Source organism: Vicugna pacos, chromosome 11 (genome assembly GCF_048564905.1).
Source record: "Vicugna pacos chromosome 11, VicPac4, whole genome shotgun sequence".
Classification (NCBI taxonomy): domain Eukaryota; kingdom Metazoa; phylum Chordata; class Mammalia; order Artiodactyla; family Camelidae; genus Vicugna; species Vicugna pacos.
Genome location: NC_132997.1, coordinates 78504503 through 78523810, shown reverse-complemented (window position 1 = coordinate 78523810; position 19308 = coordinate 78504503). Strand labels below are relative to the sequence as shown.

The following is a 19308-nucleotide window of genomic DNA, read 5'->3' as shown; positions in this document are numbered from 1 at the left end:
CTGAGCTTTTAACTATTAAGCTATAGCCTCCTTGGTTTAAGTTATACCTCTTCAGCTGCTTAAATAAATCCACTAAAAGCCCAAATCAAACACAACCAACATTTTGTCTTTGAAAGAAAAGATAAGGGCCCTGCCCTTGTGGAGCTCTTTTGACTTTGAGAACACTTTCTACTTGGCAGTGAGGAGGGGCAACATGCTTGGGGTTCCTCCCTTCTTTGCTGGAAAGGTCATTATTTTCGCATACTGATTTTCTGAAAAGCAGAAGGGTATTTCATCCTAGTGTGGAATGTGGGGCCTTCAGTCCTACCTTCAGCATTTATTGAGTCCCTCCCTTGCCCCAGCACTGAACTCTGTGGGAGTGGGGGGCCCACAATGGGCAAATAAATGGCCAAAACACTCATGATCTTTGTGCTCATAGAGCGCCAAGTCTAATGCAAAAGGATAAAGTAACCATACAGATCAAATTGTAACTAGGAAGGTAAAATACATGGTTCAGTGACTCTAACTTACAAAAGATAAGACGTAGGAACTAGTCAAGGAAGTCCAGATAGCTGTGAGGAAGGCAAGCTTGAGCCGAGATAGCCAGGATGATTAGAAAGTTAGTAACCAGGGAAGAGGGATGGGAAGAACATTCCAGGCAAAGGAAATGGTGCAAGCAAAGCCCTTTAGTCAGGAGATGGTTGAAACAGTTAGGTAAGCGGGGACCAGACTGTGCAGGAAGGTGACAAGATCAGATTTGCCTTTAAAGATAACGTCTTCCCAGCAATGTTTTCATTTGCATAAACTCCTGCCCTCTACCCCCAAAATAGGCTGGAAACGTAGAACTTATAAGAGAACTTCGAGTGAATAACAAATGCTCTTATGCTGAGGTCTTTCACCTCAGGATGACTGTGGTGATGACCATGACCATCAAGAGCCTCACCTATTACAGGTGTGCCTTCAGCTCTGATACCACAGGGACCAGCTTCAAGATACAGGGCACATACAGTCATCAAACAAAAAGCTCAGGCACGAAGGAGAAGCAAGGAAAATCAACACTGCCCTGGAAAGAACATTTTTTTACAATGGAAAAGGATGAACAGTATGCCTTTTGCACATATGCAAAAAATTATCTCATCTCTTTGGTGGCAGCATAAACTGTGGGACTAACATCATTTTCCTTAAGAGTTTCCATGTCTTAGAGTTGCTATTCTTAGCTGAGCCACTATAAAGGTCAATTTAACCAGCATAAGAACTTTCAAAGTGCCAGCATAAAAAGAGACACTGGGCAAAAATGGTTCCCCAGGGATGGTTTTAATTTGCCAATTTATGGGGCTGGAAAACCTTGCTAGCAACTGGCAACAGCGTTTTCATGCCCTTAGGAAAGCACTGAAGTTTTAAAGTTCAAAAGTGAAAAATAGGAAAACTGAATTCCTTCACAGGATGCTAATGCGCAGATACTAAATATCTTGGCTGCTAGATCTGAAAGAATCTGGAGCACCACCTCTGGCCTTCTCTGTGGGGAAAACAAATGGTTTCTAATGGAAACGTTCATTTCCACAAATCAAATAACAAATACGTATTGACAGTCTTCACCATGTGCCAGGCACTGTGCTGAATGTTACAGCTACAGCACCGAGCAAGAGACTCTGTGGGAAAAGATCCTGCTTCTGGCACGTAGCTGGGTAGGTAACTTTAAAAATTCTTCTACATCAAAACCCCTAGAAATACTGGCTAACAATATTCTTTTGAATTACACAACTGAGCTTACAAGAAAGCAAGGAAGAGCCCCAGGAGTCAAAAATGTTGGGGGCGGGGAACTAGAAACTTCAGTGGTAAATGAGATCAGGCCTTTCCAGTTGCCCTGGAAAGAGGCGCTGCTTATTCTCCTGGGTCCGCCTAAAACAGAGAATTAGAACTTAGCCCCAATATAAGGTGAAGACTCTCGAAGAGAGAGAGACTAGGGGAAAAAAAATAGCCCGTTGGCATACAGTGACAATAAGAAAGGTCTGAACTAAGAGGAAAAAAGTATGTCCTCTAATAATCTGTAACCATAGGTCTTTACACAAGTTAATTTGAGATTTGAATTGCACTACTACCTGGCCTGAGAATCCCCAAGCCAAAAATTTAACATGAAAAGTAGTCCCAGACTGGGACATCTGGCAGAAGAAATGTAAAACTCTGAAGAGACCTACCCTCGATCAGGGCATGAAATATGCCCGCAAATAAAGCTCTGCTGAAGATGAGCTCACACAAAACACAAAAACTTATGCAAAAATAATCCATCACAAATAAGACTTGGGAAATTCAACAGTTAGCAGGATAAGGCTCTCTAAAAAAGTTTAATAGAATGATCAGATAGACTGTAATATATTATGTATGTTTCAAATGATTAAAGCCACAAAGAATGAATGAAAAACATGAAAAAAAACATACTGAAAAAGAGACAGTAAACAAATGGATTTGGGGGGAAAATAAAAGAAAAGTTGTAGAAAAATAGTTATTAAAAATTTAAACTCAACAGATGGGTTACACAGAGATTAGACCAAGTTAAAGAGAGAATTAGTGAACTGGAAAACAGATCTGAGAAAAGTATCCAGCAAAGGGCTTCTACGAAGAAAAAACACAGGAATGGAAAATGAGATATAAAAAGCCCAAGAAGGAAAGAAGAAAACACAGGAGAGGCAATATTTAAAGAGACCACTGAAAAATTTCAGAACTAATTAAAGACAGGTAATTTTCAGACAATAAAAAACTCACACCTGAGCACATTTTTGAAACTAGAGAACAACAAAGAGAAAAGGATCTTAAATACATTCTAGTACGAAAATACTAAAAATTAACAAGTGAAATTAGAATTTAAAGAAGTAATAAGCTTCATAAGGATAATAAAACTGAGTAATAGGAGCTTTACATGGAGCTTCTCAGGAAAGGCCTCCCTGAGAAGGTGATGTCTGAGTTGAGCCCTGAATGATGAGGAGTCAGCTAAAGCAGACCTGCAGGAACATTGTTCCAAGAAGAAGGAATGTCAAATGCATGCAAAGACACCAATGTAGGAATGAGCTTGGTGTGCTCAAGGGAAAGAAAGAAGGCTAGCGTGACTGAGTACAGTGAATCTCAGGAAAGTAGTGTGAAAGGAAGAGCTGAGAACTCAGAAAAAAGCCAGACCTCATATGCCTTCTACAACAGGCAAGCAACTTGAACTTAGAATCAGCTATTTGTGTTCTATCCTAGATAAGACCCTTTAAATTCTGAAAATGCAACACTTTCAGGTCCAGGTCCTTAGAAAAAGATTTATAGGTGTTCGTAAAATATACTCTTTAAAGTGTTGTGGATTTGCCTCTGTTTTTACAATAAGAAAGTTAAAATCACTTTCCCCCTAATACTAATGGTTTCAAGAGCTGGAGGAAATAAGTAGAACTGTTCAAAGGTACACATTTCAAATTGGGAGGGAGGATGTTACAAAAGACTTAGGGACAAAGGAAAGTAAGCTCAGGTAGAGGAATGATTCAGTAGAAATCCTGGCCTATTGTTCCCAGGGAGTTATTCTAATCTCCCCTTCTTTGATGGTAGAGATTGTCACATTCCACTTTTGTATCTTTCACAATATATACTACATATGACAACTACTCCTTCAAGCTTTACAAAAGGAGCTCAGTTTCTTCCTTTCTGCTAAAGGGCAAGTCATTGCTAAGAAGTTAACCAAGGCCCTGCTTTGTGATATTAGGAATGAATATTTAAGCTGTTTGGTTGAGTTCAGTAATTTTCCAAAAGGACAAATAGCCTGGGCAGGTTCCTCTAACCAAGCTAATAAATCTAGTCTGATAAAATTCAGCCTCATCCCTCAGATGTGATAGTGTGCTTTACCCCTTAAGGACTCTACACTCCAGCTCCCTGGGCTCAGGAGCACCCAGTCGCCAATCCTCTAGCTGTAAAGTACTTTAAAGGGTAAAGCCAAAGCCTGGAGCTCATGACACACTTGAGGACAGCCTGGGACCAATGTGGGGAACTGCGGCTTCAAGATTTGGCATTAGTGTGTGCTGCTGAAGGGGAGTCCCTGGGACCCCTGCTGCAGGAGGAACAAGGTCCCTTTACTTCAAACTGTGAGGGTCTCCTGGAACAATTCCCTCTGCGAACTCCCAAAGACTGACACTCTCCAAGAATCTGAGGAAGGGCTGCACAGGGAATCAGAACAAACCAGGACCAAGGACCTACTATACAGAGCAAAGAATTATATTCAATTTCTTATAATAAGCTATAATGGAAAAGGATCTGAAAAAATATATGTATTTAAGTATACATATGCATATATGTGTGTGTGTATAATAAAACTGAGTAACTGCTGTACACCTGAAACTAAGATTGTAAATCAACTAAATCTCAATTAAAAAATTTAAAAATAAAAAAAATCAGAGCGTCTTACAAATGAGCTAATTTGCCCTAAAGCAGCAATGAACACATTTGGACAACGAACACATTTGGAAAACAGAGATTCCTTTCCCAAAGTATGGTCTGTAGGCCCCAAATCACCTAGGGTATTTGTTAAGAATGTAGATTGAGAACTTTTGGGGGCAGAGACTGAAGATTTGTCTTTTAAAACACACTCTTCTGATTATGCTCATATATATCCAAGTTTGAAGACCATCGCCCTATGTTTATACTAAAACATACAATAAACACAGCTCTTGTCCTCTAAAAGTGGAATAGTCTAACATTCTCTTTCTCAAATCCCCAACACATCCCAACCCAGTTACCCCCTAGAGTAGCCACTTAGAATCAAGGCACATAGAATTATTTATATTCTCTCTGCCTCATTCCATAAAAAGATACCAACAATGGATCACAAACATAATTTTTTTTAAATGTGACATGTTAGTTAGGTACACTCCTATCCACACCAGTACTGCTACCGCCAAAGCTGCACTGCAACTGGATCCTCATTAAACAGCCCCCAAACAGAGCAGCCAAGCAAAGAAATTAAAACCCATTTCCTGTGTTGCTATTAGGAACCCGAATAACAAACTCAGAAAAAGCCACTTGACCCTGATAGGAAAATCCCAGAGCAAAGATCGGAAGTTGCAACATATCCCACGGTTTTATTAAAGGCTACCGGTCTATGGCCCAGTGCACGCAGGCCTGCAGGGAATGGCTGGCTGCAGTGACTTGGGACACTGGGTTAACGGGCCACTTTTTCACCCCTGGACACTTAGAAGGAAGAAGTTCTACCTGGAGGTATCCCGGCAAGCCCTCATCACTGGCCAATTCTGCCACAGACTAAATGCACTGAGAAGTATGGCATCTTCAGCAAGGGCTGGTGCAGATAGCTGAGGGACAAAATAGCACATAGCAAGCGATGGGGCAGGTGGCAGTCAGGCAGGGCAGGAGGGCAATTCTGCTGACTACTGTGTCTCCACAGCTGGTCCCATGTGGCCAAGTCCCTTCCTTCACACTACCTGTGTCACTGCTCTCCTGCTTGAAAACAGCAATTGTAAACTGGTGGCCCTCAGGCCACAATGCACCCACTAAGGAGTTCTATGCCCACGTGGTACCTTTGTTTTACAACTTCTTTTAAAAAAAATGGAATTAACTGTCAACATTTTAAAATGAGAACGATTCATACAGAAATTCAGATTTCCAGCTTCTGAAAATCCAGGGCCCAAATTCCCTTAGGGCCACATTAGGCTGCATCACATGTCTGGGCTCTGGCCCTGCCCCAGCCTCCCCGTCACCCCCGCTGTCCAAAACCCCAATCACATGATATCAGCATGTCGCTGCCTGGCCCCTGTGGGCATCTGATTAGCTCCTGCTGCTCTCAAGTTCAGTAAGATACTGTTCATCCCCTCACCATGAGGGTAAGGCCTGCTGCAGAGGCCCAAATGGCAGACATTCAAATTTCTCTACATGGAGGCTCTGGTGACTCCTTACACACTGCATGGTACCTGGACAAAGAGGAGGGTCCCTCTGCTGAATGAGAAGAATACCTCTAGACAATTAGGAAAACCTCTTGCTACAAAACTCAGGAAATGGAACAGAGAATCAAGTTCTGCCCAGTGCCTGTGTTTATCAAGCATCCAGCTGGGCATTTTTACCTAGGTTATGTATTCCCCTCTTCTTATAGGAAACGAGGAAACCAAGGTTCAGAGTGATCACACAGCCAGAACAATTTTCCCACTAAAGCCCAAATTTCAGTGGAAAGAACTGAATGCTTAGCGGTTACCCTAAACTTTCATGCTAGGTGCTGACAGGCACAAAAATGACAGATAAGATATGGACTTTGCCTTTGAGGAACTCTGTAATAACTAAATTGTTAGGTTAAAAAAAAAAGTTAAGTTTTAGTTGCTGAAAATCTTCCTGAAATAATTCATGTTCATTTTGTGCCTTAATTAAGTACAGTCTAATCAACAGAATTCATTCTTAAAAAAAAAAAAACAAAAAACAATTTATAATGTGGCAAAGCCTCAGGGTCATGATTTGGAGCAATGATGATGATGATATATATATATACAACACACACATATATAATCAGTATATATAGTACACATTTATATAGAACTCAAGCTTTTCAAACTTCTTTAACAGTCAGCCTCACATTCAAGCCTGCTGGCTGGCCAGACCCCTACAGGAGATATGCTACCAGTACCACCACCCACCTCTGCCAGATAAGGAACTGACACTCAGTCTAAGGCTGCGGATGACAGAATTGAACTGTCAAAACCCTGGTCTTCTGCCTTTTGGTTCAGTATTCCTTTTACAACAGTCCTAGCTCATCAAAGTCTTTGTTATATCTTGAAAATGGCTCTTGATCAAACAAAATAATCACTTCTTTGCCCAGAAAGCAGCATAGTTTTTCAAAGGGATCTAAACTATTGAAGGTTCAAGTTAACTTGCTACTGATGTGCTTTAAAAGAGATTCACCTCAGTTTTACTGGACCATGAAAAACCCATGTGGGGTCTCAGAGACCTTCCTCACTTTAAGCAAAATTCTAAATTTAACCTCATTCTTTCTCAGCAGTTCCATCCCACTGCAGCAGGCTCTTGTTAGGAGCAAAAGAAGTAATAATGGGACTCGTCTTATGTGCCTGACTGTCCAGAGACTAGTGTCAGAGATTTACTGCCAGTAAAAACGTCCAGCATTGTTCAGGGAAACCACTTACTTCTACCTTGGACAAAGGGTTACATTAAAAATGGTCTCCCTGCAAACAGATACATGACAAAAGAAAAACTCCAGAGGCTTTCTCCACAAGACTCTGAATAACTTTAAAGAACTTTCTGAATTTTAAGATTTTAAACCTAAAGATTAAAAGAGATGCCAAATGATTTAGAAGAAGGGGAATTTAGCACCCTCCTTTTCTGTATGTTATCAGGAATAGATTACATACAACAAACCCAGGCCACAGCAATAGGCACCTGGCTTGAAATACGGCCTAATATTAAAATAACTGCAGCCTAATTGTTCTTTAAGATGTATAAAGTTGTTTGGGCTCTCCTGAGATCCTGCCCTTCTAGAGCGGTGGGTATCCAGATTTTTCAGAGTTAAGAGAGAAAAATGTCAGCTCCAGAAGAGCTTGATCTTATCTATAAGATAAAAATTAAACTCTTGTCCTTGATAAGGCATAGTTCCTGCTGATGAGGGACAACCAAGATGTCAAGATTCTAAATCCCTTGGCAGATAATACACCCTGCTTAGAATGCAGCAGGAAAAAAATAACACCCATTTCCCCTTCATTAAAACATCTCAGTCCATCCTCCCGAGGCTTGTGAGTTGGGACTGCTTCCTAGCAGAGTGCCATGCACTCTGCAGCAATAGGTTTCATCCTCAAGTTTCTCCACCTTGGCATGACAATCAGCCCTTGGTGTCCATAGGGCAGAACCCACAGATGCAAGAGGGCCAACTATACTTTGCCATTTTATATAAGGGACTTGAGCATCTTCAGATTTTGGTATCTGCGGGGGTTGTGGAACCAAACCCTGTGCATACCCAGGGACAAGTGTACTGACATCTGGAGCCAGATAAGTCTTTGCTGTGGGGACCGTCCTACATATTGTAGGATGTTTAGCAGCATCTCTGGCCTCTACTCACTAGATGCTGGAAGCAACACCTCAACCCACTCCTTAGTTGTGACAACCAACAATGTCCAAACATTGCCAAATGTCCCTTGGGGAGGGGGACAAAACTGCCCTTAGTTTAGAACCACAGTTCCAGTCAAGCTGCACCACACAACTTAGTGCAGGATGGTGTTCCATCCAGGCCCATTGCCTGATTGTCTCATGGGCTCCCCAACCACTGTAAATTCCCCAAGAGCAGGATGAAGTCAATCCCACAAGAGCACCTACCCTAGCAAAGGATAGGACATGCAAAAACCTTCAGAAAGTACTAATCCTGGTGACTGACAGTCAGGTGACCCCACGGGCTAGACCTCTCATGCACTCCCGTGCCTCTTTGCCACGCGGTACAAGCAGCAGCATAAAGGGATCCTCTAAGGGTTACGCTGAGGCTGTGGTGGTGTGATTTCACATGATGTTTGAGAGACCTACCCACGGCTCTCTGACCATAACAGGTTTACAGTAACCAAGCAAAATCTGAGGCTGAACCATCAACCTGGAACCTTATCCCAAAGCAGGGGAGTGAATACACTTTCTGTTTTTGTTGGCAGCCTGTCCCAGCTCATCCTGGGCCTCCCCACCACACTCCAGAGCCACACCCAGAGGAGTAGGAGGTCACAGGTATTCAAGCCACTGCCTGGTGGGTGACCAGGGATTTCCAAACCCTTGATGAAAACCACAGGATAGGCTGGGCAGTATTTGAAACCAAGAATGAGACCATGCGTCACAGTTCAGTGGAAGTCCCTGAGAGCATGTTTGTTAAGCAAGAGACTAAACAATAATGAATTTTCTGGCCTCCTTGATGCAATACCCCAGGGAACCAAAGTCTTCTGTGCAACACAGTCCCAGCAAACCATGGGCCACTTGCAGGAAAAGCAGTCACTGTGTCACACTCTGGCCATTCTCAAAGCACGTCTCCCTCGGTCCTGCGATGAGTATAGCTTTCTGTCACTGCCCCTCCTCTCTATTTTAGTTAAAAGAACAAGATAGGCCAAGCAAGTCACCTAGGACTGAATCACCATTTTCAGCAACAGATGCCTCTTGTGAGGTCCAGGGTTCAAGTCCAGTTGGGCCCTGCCCAGAGCAGCTATGGCTACAGAGTGAGGCACAGAAATGGCTAAAGCAGGTCAACATGCAGGGCTGTTTCAGCTCACTGTTGCTACCAATTTGCAACAAAGTCAATAAGTGCCAGGGAGGGAGAGTTATGGCTGGCTGCTAGGGAGTCAGGCCAGGGGAAGGAATTTCATAGCAGTTGTTAATGCTGTCTTTTTTTTTTTTTTTTTAAGTAGCCCCAAATAATTCTGTTTTCCTGGACTAAAATTTACCTCTTCAAGGAAAAGGGGTGGGAGGGGGGTGGATCAAACTCATGGGATATTACTGGAGGAAGTGAATGTTTTCTTTGGCTCCATCCTGGATAAAAGTTTCAAAATCAGCAGATACCGTCTTCTTTTCCACTGAGTTACTGTCCAGTCTGCTGGTTTCTCTTTGCTTTGATGACAGGAATGTGATGAAAAACAAGCACATTCCTCTATAAAAGCAGCTTCTTGCAACAGAGATGGTTGGGGGTTTTTTAAGTCACCTGAAAGGGCTTGGATGAGAACCATCCTTTCTCATCTTTAGGTGACAGGAGGGTGTTCTATGGAGCTGTCACTTGCCGTTTTCACAGATGAGTTTCAATGAGAATTTTAGCTTCAGCCTCTGGTAGTAAAAACAAGTGTGATTTTGGTGTTTGCTGCATTATAGACAGCCAGTCCCCTTTCCAGCAGGGTCTTGCTTAATAGAGAGAGGCTAATTGAGCACACATGGGATGGTAATGGCGACTGGGAGTCAACACTCTGTCCTGTGCAGAGAACAGGGCACGCAGGGGAGGTCTGGCTGCAGATTTGGGGGCAGGTACCATACCAGGTATAGGCAAGAGCAGGACAACACCGAGGAGACCTGGCTTCCAGAGCCAACACCGCCATACATTAGCTGTGTGATCACGAAATGGTAACTTCTTGAGTTTCGGTTGCCTCACAGTAGAAAGGAGATAAGCCCTCCTACCTCAACGATGGCTGCTGTGATGAAATAATAAAAGTATGCCAATGTCGGCTGATATTCAGCAGTTGGGGGGTTAAATGAGAAGTGGGCAAATTCCCTCTGCCCTCCCCCTGGTGAAGGCTGCCCCCTTGCGCTCCAGGCCGGCTTCCACCACAGCATGGTCAGTGTTGTCCTTGGGAGCCCCCAAGATCTCCTACTGTGTCCAGGGAGTAATGGGGGTTCAACATTCTGGTTGCCCTGTCACCTGCAGCATCAGACCAAGCTGGGCCTGTGGGCACCAGCTCCCCTTTTCAAGAATGCAAACAACCCCTTGGGCCAGGAGCTGGCCTCCGGAGTCCTTCTGTCCATGACATTGTAACATGGGCAAGGGCACACTGCTTGAGAGGGTCCCAGACGCACACCATTTTCACAGAAAAAGGCAACATTCCGAGGTGCAAGATTATCAGTTATTGTCTTGATGGATCTAGCCTGCATTCCATCAACTAAAACTTGCCATCACCTGAGTCCTTCCACATGTCTACAGTGCCACAACTAAGACCACTGGACTGTGGAAAGGACCACCTGCAAGAGCCATCTTTTCACACCTCTGAACTGTAGCCAGTCCTAATGCCACCTGCCTCATGCTCCAATTACCTGCATGCTTGTTCTACATCTGGGCCTGCCCTGTGAGGGCAGGGTTCAAGTTTATACCTCTTTGAACTCACAACACGCTTTGAGTCAATAGGTGCACAACACTTCTCAGATATAGATGCTGGTCATGAAAAGCCTCCAGCATTTCAAAATCAATACCTTCTGAATTAAACACGAAATAGAATTCATTCAAATCAGCAAACCAAGAACATTCTGTTGCAATCTTGTTCTCTGAAAATCAGGAATCCATCTGTTTAGGGATACATGATGGATTCCCTCTTAACTAGAAAATTCCTTTTCTGATCTTGCCAGATAATAAAGGGAAAGCATGCTGACTTGCATGTTGTATCTAAAATTTGGCACATGGTGCCACAGACAAAAAGTTTAGCAGGTGACTCTCTTCTGAACTTTAGCTCCTCTAAGCACAAAAAGACTGTTCTCTAGCCAACACTGTGAGCTGTCTTAACTGTCCTTTGAATGGAAGAACTAGTATAGCCTAAGGCCTGTCTGCCCTTTACAGACACTGAATTCATGGCACAACCATCAGATTGAAAGCCCCTAATGCTTTCCTCCTCCTCTGTGTCACAAAGGACACCAACACTTGGTGAACCAAGGTTCTTGTCTTGTCTCAGGCATACTTTCTACCAAGACTCACAGATGACAGTTTCCCTTCTCATCTGCAGGAGAAAACAAAAACAGCACTGTCCACCTGATCTGTCTGGAATGTTCTTTTCCCAGATCACATGTCTGGTAAACTCCTACTCATCCTTCAGGACTCAGATCAGGTATCACCTTCTCAGGAAAGCTTTCTGTGCCCACCCCCCTCCCCAGGCCTGATTTAGACAGTTCCCCATCCTCTGCTCTCCTAGTTCCTAGGGAATTCCTCTGTTTCAGGCTTATTAGCACATTGTCATGTAATTATTTCCATGCTTCTAAAGCACAGCTGGTAGGGTAGGGGGTGAGTTGGGGGTGGGAGGAGAGTCTCTCAAAGCATGGCCAGAAACTACCTGGGTCGGAACACCTGGGGAACGTAATAGAAATGCATATTCCTGGGCCCTGGGCCCACACCTACTGAATCTACATTTTAATAAGCTCCATCTCCCAGGTGATTTTTATGCATGTTGAGTACTATTGCATTAGAGTGTGAGGTCCTTGGAAGTAAGAATTGTGCTTTCCTTATCCTTTGTGCCAGGTCCACATTCGTTAAGTGTTCAAAATCTCCATGCAGTGGCTTTGTTCAGTAGATGCTGCCTGCATGAGAACCTTCCACAGAGTAAAACGCACATGGCCACTCAGAGACAAGCAGTGTCTTTTCTGGTACCTGGGCCACCTAGAAACAACCTTCAGAAAATATACCCCAACTGGAATGACGCATTAATCCACCCCACTCACAGACACTGGGCAATACAGTGCAGGTAGTGAGAAAAACTCCAGGCTTTGGAATGAAAAGACCTGGGTTAAAAAAATCAGTTACCATTTCCCTGGCTAGCTGAGCAACTTTGGACAAGTGGCTGAACGTCTGTAAACCTCAGCATGCCCTTCTTAGAAACAGAATCACACCACCATGTAAGCCAGGGATGTTACATGGATTAAAAAGGAAATAATGTATGAAAGCACGCATATACTATGTATGATAAAGACCAACAGCATATATGTTTTGTGCCATTTTCTTAAAAACAGAACTATCACTAAGTAATCTTTAGAAGACTGGCTTTTACACAGCTCCAATAAAGACCATAGTGACACTGTCAGACACAGAATTGCTGGAAAGACATAAAATTATGTAACCAAAAATACTCAGGGTTTTTAAAGGCAAAGTTTGAACCACAGAAGCCTAGGGCAGAAAGGGCCTTCGAGAAGCTCTCTAGTTCAGCCTGCTACCAGGAACCCGTTCAGAAACAAGAACAAAGATTCACCTGCTGTGAATCCTTGGAGATGCTCCCCACAACCAACCCAGTCCTTCTCTCTACCCACCGTGGCATCCTTTCATTTAACAGAGCAGAGGTTACTGGACACAAGCCCTCCTCTTGACATCTCAATATATAAGATTAACAGTATATTACACCGGTACAGTAACTGACAGCCTCCCAAGTCTCAGTCAATGCACAATGGCAGTGACAAGACCCTCGGGCAAGATCTCTTGCCCACTACCTTTTCCACCTCTGTAAAGGAACCAGTCCTCTAGCTTCTAGTTTCCTATACCTCTGCATCCTTTAGTCTTGCATCCTTTAGTAGATAAAAATAACAGTTACGTTTTTACTGAATACCAATCAACCAGCCAAGGTGCTAATGCTTTAAATACAATCTTTGGTGAAATCCTTCCAATAACTCTTCCAGTAAGTTTTATGATTTCCATTTCAAAGAGAAGGTTCAGACCAGTTAAGCAGCCCAGACCCTGGAGGGGGAGGGGAGGGCAGGATACAGGTCTTTCTGGCTTGCCAGCCCTGCTCTTTCCACTCTATCAGGCAGTTTCCAGCCGCCATCCCTGCCGCCTGCTGACATAGCATGGGGTGCTTCATCCTATTTCTAGCGCGGCTCAAAATCCTCGCCAGGGCTCACTCTGCCCATGGGTTAAAACGTCAGCCTTTCTTGCGGGGGACTGAGGAGATGCTCAAACAGGGCCCCTACTCTGCCTATCAGCTGCATCAAAGGAACACCGAAGATGAACAAGAGCAGCCATGAAATGTGTGGAGCTTTTCAGAGAAGCTTCCTTTTAAAAGAATTTCAGGCAACCCAAGGGAGGCTTGCTTAGCTAGCACTTTTCTAAGAGTGAAGTTAAACCAGCAGTCCCCAGCAGCGACTTTCTAAGGCTTCTGGTTTCAGCTCATCTGTGGCTAGTCCTCACCCAGGAACAGGCAGCAGAGGGTGTGTGTCTGTCCCCACCCACTCTTACAGCCGCCGCTGGTTACAGTTACACATTCCGATACAGACATGCCTCTCAGACCAAAGAGGGGGCGGGGGTGGCCAGCTCTCAGCAGCCCTGGAACAAATAGCTGGCAACAGCTGTGTTCTCAGAAGACCGCAGTTGGTCGCTCGCTACTGTTTTCTCATTCCACACTAGGTTACCGGCTACAATTCAGTGCCCCTACTTCAAACGGTGGCTCGCAAAGCAATCAAGTCTCTGCCACAGGGGTCTGCTGGCTTTGAAAAATCGGTCAGGAAGGCCAAAATGTGGTCAGTCCCACCCCCATCCCTCTGAGGCATTCAGGCCATCCCTCAGCCACACAGCCCTGACCACAGGCTTAAAAGGAAAAAGCCTCTGGGAGCCCTCCCCTTTAAAAGGAGGCCCCCCCCTACCCCAACTCAGAACCTCTTCAGAACCAGAGAACTGTGAAGAAATCTCTGCTAACTAGCCAAATCAAAACGGAGAAGGAATAAAAGGGGCTTTGATCAAGAATCCTGCTCTGCCTCTCCCCTTCCCCAGCCTCACCCCTCAACTGTCTCCCCATAAAGCTTTGGCAAAGCTTTTATGGTGTCTAATGGAAAATCAGAACGGATGGCCTCAGAGAGACCTCAGGGAGGTAGGGGGTTAAGGACACGATGGCTCTGGAAGTAAGGAGCAACTAGCAAGCAGGAAGGGAAAACTGGAAAATTCTGTGTGGGAGCTGGCCTGTGGTAACTACGAAACATTTTCTAAAAGGCTCCCTCCACCCAAAGCAGTTGTACGACAGACGATAGATAAGCTCCCACCCCCTTCTTCCCTTCCCGAACCCGATCCACGGACCACGGACCACCAGTGCAATTACCTGTCTAAGACCCAAAAGGAAAGGCATCCTGCAAGAGCATCGTCCACACTAACGTTGGGAACAAAGGGCTTTTTAAAAGTTAAGGTCTTGGAAAGAGCATTTCCCCTGGTGGGCCTGGTGCTCAGCGATCCCGGTTAACCGGCTTCCTTAGCAAAGAAGAGAAAGTAAACAGAGTCCTGGGACCAAGCAGGCACTCTCCCTCCTGCTCGCCTCGCTACTCCCCCTGCCTGGCTCCGACCCACCCCCACCTTCTCGTGACATATCTCAGACGCAGCAGAGCTGAAGCTGTCTGCCAAGGGGGAAATGACATCAGTTCAGGCCCGGCAGAAAAAACTCCAGACAGCTGCTGTGGAGTACTGAGAAGGATGTGCTGCAAACCTACGCTGGCTAGCCCTGGACCCACCTAGGGATGAAGCCTGCAATGGGAGGAGGACAGGAGCTGCAGCCCCCTGCCCACTCCCATCAGCTCCCCTCGGCTCTGAGCAGGCTGGGCTGTACATAAATCAAGTCTCTACGGCTGAAAAGAGCCACGTTTCTCTAAATAATGACTGGACTCTAATGGCTCCCGAGGTATTATTTCTCCTCCTTGGGAAAGAAAACCAATCTCAGTGACTGTCAGTTTCACAGAAACTTTTCCACCGGCTCCCCTGCCAGAGCTGGTGCTCAGTAAATAACAGTGCACTACACCTGGCTGTTTCAACTTTCTCCAGGGATGGACGCAATTCACAGAGAGGGCTTGGAGAGGCACCTTTTCCCCAGCTAAGGTAGGACATGCTACCTTGGACGCTGACCTCTCGAGCCCTCACTTGGACTGGAGAGTTTATATTTCATAAACAGACTGCATGTACAGGTGCCAACATCTTTCCTCACTTGTCTTACAAAAGGTACAACAAGTCCCATCGCAGCCTCCAAGTTGCCAGTGAAGCAGATCATCTATATTTAAACCAACTCTTGCTTCTGAAAAGTTCACCACCTTAGGTTTGTCATGCTTTCTTCTCTAAGCTCGGCTTATGGAAAAAACGGCTCTCTTGACAGCAAGCTTCTGCACAGGAAACAAAGGCCCTGGGGTTGGTGTCCTGATCTGACTTTTCCCAGTCAGTGGTGTAAGCCAGCTCTCATCTGGCCACCCTTCCCTAAACTACAGGTCACAGTCGCTTTCTCTGGCCCGAATCCTCTACCAAAGACCACACAAGCAAAGGTTCGTGTCTGATTTCATCTTGCAGAAATGACTCTCGAGGAGAACAATCTTCAGAGGAACTTTGTAAGTCCAAAGTTACTTTCTAATAACTTCTCCAGGCTGCAAATTAATTCTATTTCCATCAATCAAAGCAAGTATATCTCATCTTTCTTTTTATTTTCTGCAACAATTTTTTTTCAGTGATAACTTATCGAAGGCCCCCAAGGGAGTGGCACTGTACTGGGCATACCCTGGTAAATCAGAAATGATTTTCACAAATTAGTATCTTTCACCTCCACCTCAGACAGTAAATTAGCAGTACATAACACGTCCAGCAAGTTGAGTTGCCAAAAAATACTTTTCAATCATTAGTGAATCTAGCCAGACACACAATGTGCTTGCTGCAGGTCTCCCACTGCCGGTCAAGGTCACGTCGACTTTCCTGACAAGGAAATGAATGAGCCAAGCCAGCTGGGACATTTCCTGCAGGCTCACAAAAAAAAAAAAAAAAAAAAAAAAAAAAAAAAAACACAGCCTCATTGCTATGGAGAAGAGAAGAGGGGTGAAGTGGCTTCTGCTGCTGCAGGTGTCTGGGGACTAGAGAGCCATTCTTCATTAAATATCTGTTCTCAGGACACTGTCTCCCAGTCTATCCCAGGCTGTGCTACTACCTTCACATACAGGCCAAACTGCCAGACAGGCAGGCCTGGACACCGAGGCACAGCCCCCCAGGGAAGAGCAGAGAGGCAGCTTTCAAAGCCCTCCTTTCATTTCCTCAGCTCCCTGGCAACCACTGACCATCCCCCAACACATGCAGCATTATTAATGTTGACAATCAAACTAGAGCAAAGGGCATCCTCAGCCCCTCGTGGGCAATTCTTTCTGACCCTCCCTAGTAAGACAGAGTGACATCTGCAGCTGTATGGGAAAATTACATGGCATAAGTGTAGATATTCATTCCACACCTACTCAATGCCCACACTGTGCCAGACACTGGTCTAGGCACTGGAAACACGGCCATGAGCAAAATACTCAAGCACCTTTGCTTTAATGGGCTAAGGAAACATACCACATTTCTAAATAATTTTCATCAGCAGTCATCTCTGAATAAGTGGAGTTGGAACAAAATTATTAGAGATCCAAAGATAATTTTGTGAAAGTTCAATCTAAATGATCAAAATTGCATCATAGGTGTCCCAATTTCCTCTGAACCTAATGAATCATCCTTTATGGATGCTACTCAAGACAGTGTTTCTAATCAGCCTTTGTCTACTTTTATCTTCTTACAAGATTGCAAGTTCCTGTATGCAAGGCAGTATTAAACCCAACACACTGCACCTAACCCAACATCATATATGCTGACAAAGTGATTGCTGAGAATGGCTTCTTTCTCACTGATCTACTTTTTCTTGCCCCCAGTCCCTGAACAACCCTCATTGAGCACTGAGATTTGAGGGATGAGGAGAAAAAGAAGTTGAACTGGCAAATGCAGGCATTCCCAGGAAGGCTGGTTCCCATTTTGCCATGCCCTACAAATATCACCACAAACCAAGGAGAAAGTTGTCAGTTTGGGGATTTAAGAGGCAAGACAATAATTAGCAATTTCTACTAGTCTGAAAAAAAGGGGTTCTTTTATGTAAGTGATCCAGGCTCATATGAGAAGACCAAAGCTAAGTCAAATCCTTCTTCAGAATCACTTCAGTCATCTGCCTGACAATGCAGAATTTAATTCAATGCTGAATTCACCAACTTAAAAAATAATAATAATAATCAGGAAGAGTCACACTAAACCAGAATTAAGCAGGATTATGTTGTCAAAACGTTGCAGTTTAACAACTGTTTATGGCCCCAAGCAGTGTCTGAGACATCCTCCCACTGAGCCAGGCCCCTCCTTCCCAGTTCAGAGAACCCACAGAGCTAGTAATGCTGAAATCCTTTGGATTCTGATTAACTTATTATTTAAGAAGACATACTGCAAAAGCGTAGATGTTCATGGCTGGTGGAAGTCATTCCTTCACTGTAGTTGATTTAAGAATCATTGGCAAGCGACTACACTTCAATAAAAAAATAAGAATTAAAAAACAAACAAACAAAAAGAATCATTTGGCAACATTTTTCTAGGCAGCCTATGCATTTATAATCTTTAAATTCTGGGACGGAAGCAGGGAGAGAGAGTTATTCGGCACTGACAACGAGCCAGCCTCTGTGGTTTAGGAACTCTGTTTAACCAACATTTCACCTAAAGTGACAACAACCCCATGATGTAGGTATTATTATCTTTATTGCTCAGCTGCAGAAACTGAGGTTTATGGAGACCATGCCCAGGGTCAAACAGCTAGCATTGAGAAAGATGGGATTTGAATGAAGTCTCTGGCTCCAAAGACTCTTCCCTCTACAAAAAAAAGGAGTCACGATATGAGACCAAAAGTGGCCAATGAGGCAAAAACCAGAATTGAGGGTCAGCTGGACACTGAGCAGATACGCATGTCCCTGGTCGGTGCTCCAGAACCCTGTTTACAAGACTGTCGCTTATACTGGACCTGCAGTGGCGTTCATGAGCGTATAGTCAAGACCCTGGAGCTCCAGGACTCCCATCCTGACCCACTTTGGGGCCTGAGTTCTGTGAGGTAAATGACTGGGAAAGGCCTAAAGTTCTCATGTGTTCTAACACACAACTGGCCCCCACACTAGGAGCGAGCTGGCAGGAAGACCTTCTACGCCCTGCATCTCAGGTGACCTGGTGAACCGCTCCCACGCCAACGTCATCTGGCCGGCTGAGGCTGAAGGAGACCAGGGGTGAGGGCCCCGGGTTTCTAATTTCGCAATCAAGGAATCTGAAGAAAGAGGGTTTTGTCAGGACAGAAAGCCACTGCCAGGCTTCGGGCAGGAGACAATCTCCAGACCGAAAGCCATTTTATTTCCTGGAGCTTTGGGTAGAGGCTGCAAGGCAAACACACATCTGAGATAAAAGACCTTTCTTATCTTTCTCAGGCTGTGCCCAACCCGGTTTAAATACCCAAGAGTTCTAACTCAAAAAAGCCAGAGATGAATACTAACTCAAACCCCAAACCAACGTGAGCACTACAATAAAAGTCAAACCGAGACATCGTCACGTCACGAACTTGAGGCTGGACACCAATAAAGGATCCTGAAGGAATTATTTTGGGGAATGCCAGGGGAAGAATTCCAAGCCCAGAACAAAGACTTCCAGAACCGTGCCAAGTAGAAATGTTAAGAATTATTCAGCTGCCAGAAACCAAGAATACGAGCTTATCTGTGTCATGGGGCTGGACAAAGGCAGACGTGTAGCAAGCCTGCCGGGGCAAGAAAACATACCTCTCCTGGTCTCCGAGCAGGACAAGGAGTTCTACAAGTCACGGGGCTTATTTCTTCAACCAGGTATGCACAAAAACCTGTGGATGATCTCCTACTATTGTACTGAGTATCCCCAGAAGATGGCTGGGTGAACATCCCTAAACTGCAGTACATAATCACTTGCTAAATATCAAATGATATATTTCAGAGAGGGAGGATCCTAACCTATGTTGATGTCTCATACTTGACAGATGGAAAAAAACCTACGCACTTCAGTGAAGTTAGGTAACTCATTCAAGCTTGAAATACATTCAAGCA

General features: G+C 44.5%; 1 protein-coding gene across 2 annotated transcripts in view; it reads right to left on the bottom strand.

The window, feature by feature from the left end:
- WBP1L (WW domain binding protein 1 like) overlaps positions 1-19308 on the bottom strand; it is a 52764-nt gene that overhangs the window by 17501 nt on the left and 15955 nt on the right. The window contains exon 1 of one of the 2 annotated variants that reach the window (XM_015244667.3): positions 14499-14693. The exons of the other annotated variant lie outside the window; for it this stretch is intronic. Within the exon in view, the coding sequence (XP_015100153.1) occupies positions 14499-14525 (27 nt within the window). The 5' untranslated portion in view covers positions 14526-14693. Of the gene's footprint in view, positions 1-14498; positions 14694-19308 lie in introns of those variants that run through there. 2 annotated transcript variants of the gene reach the window in all.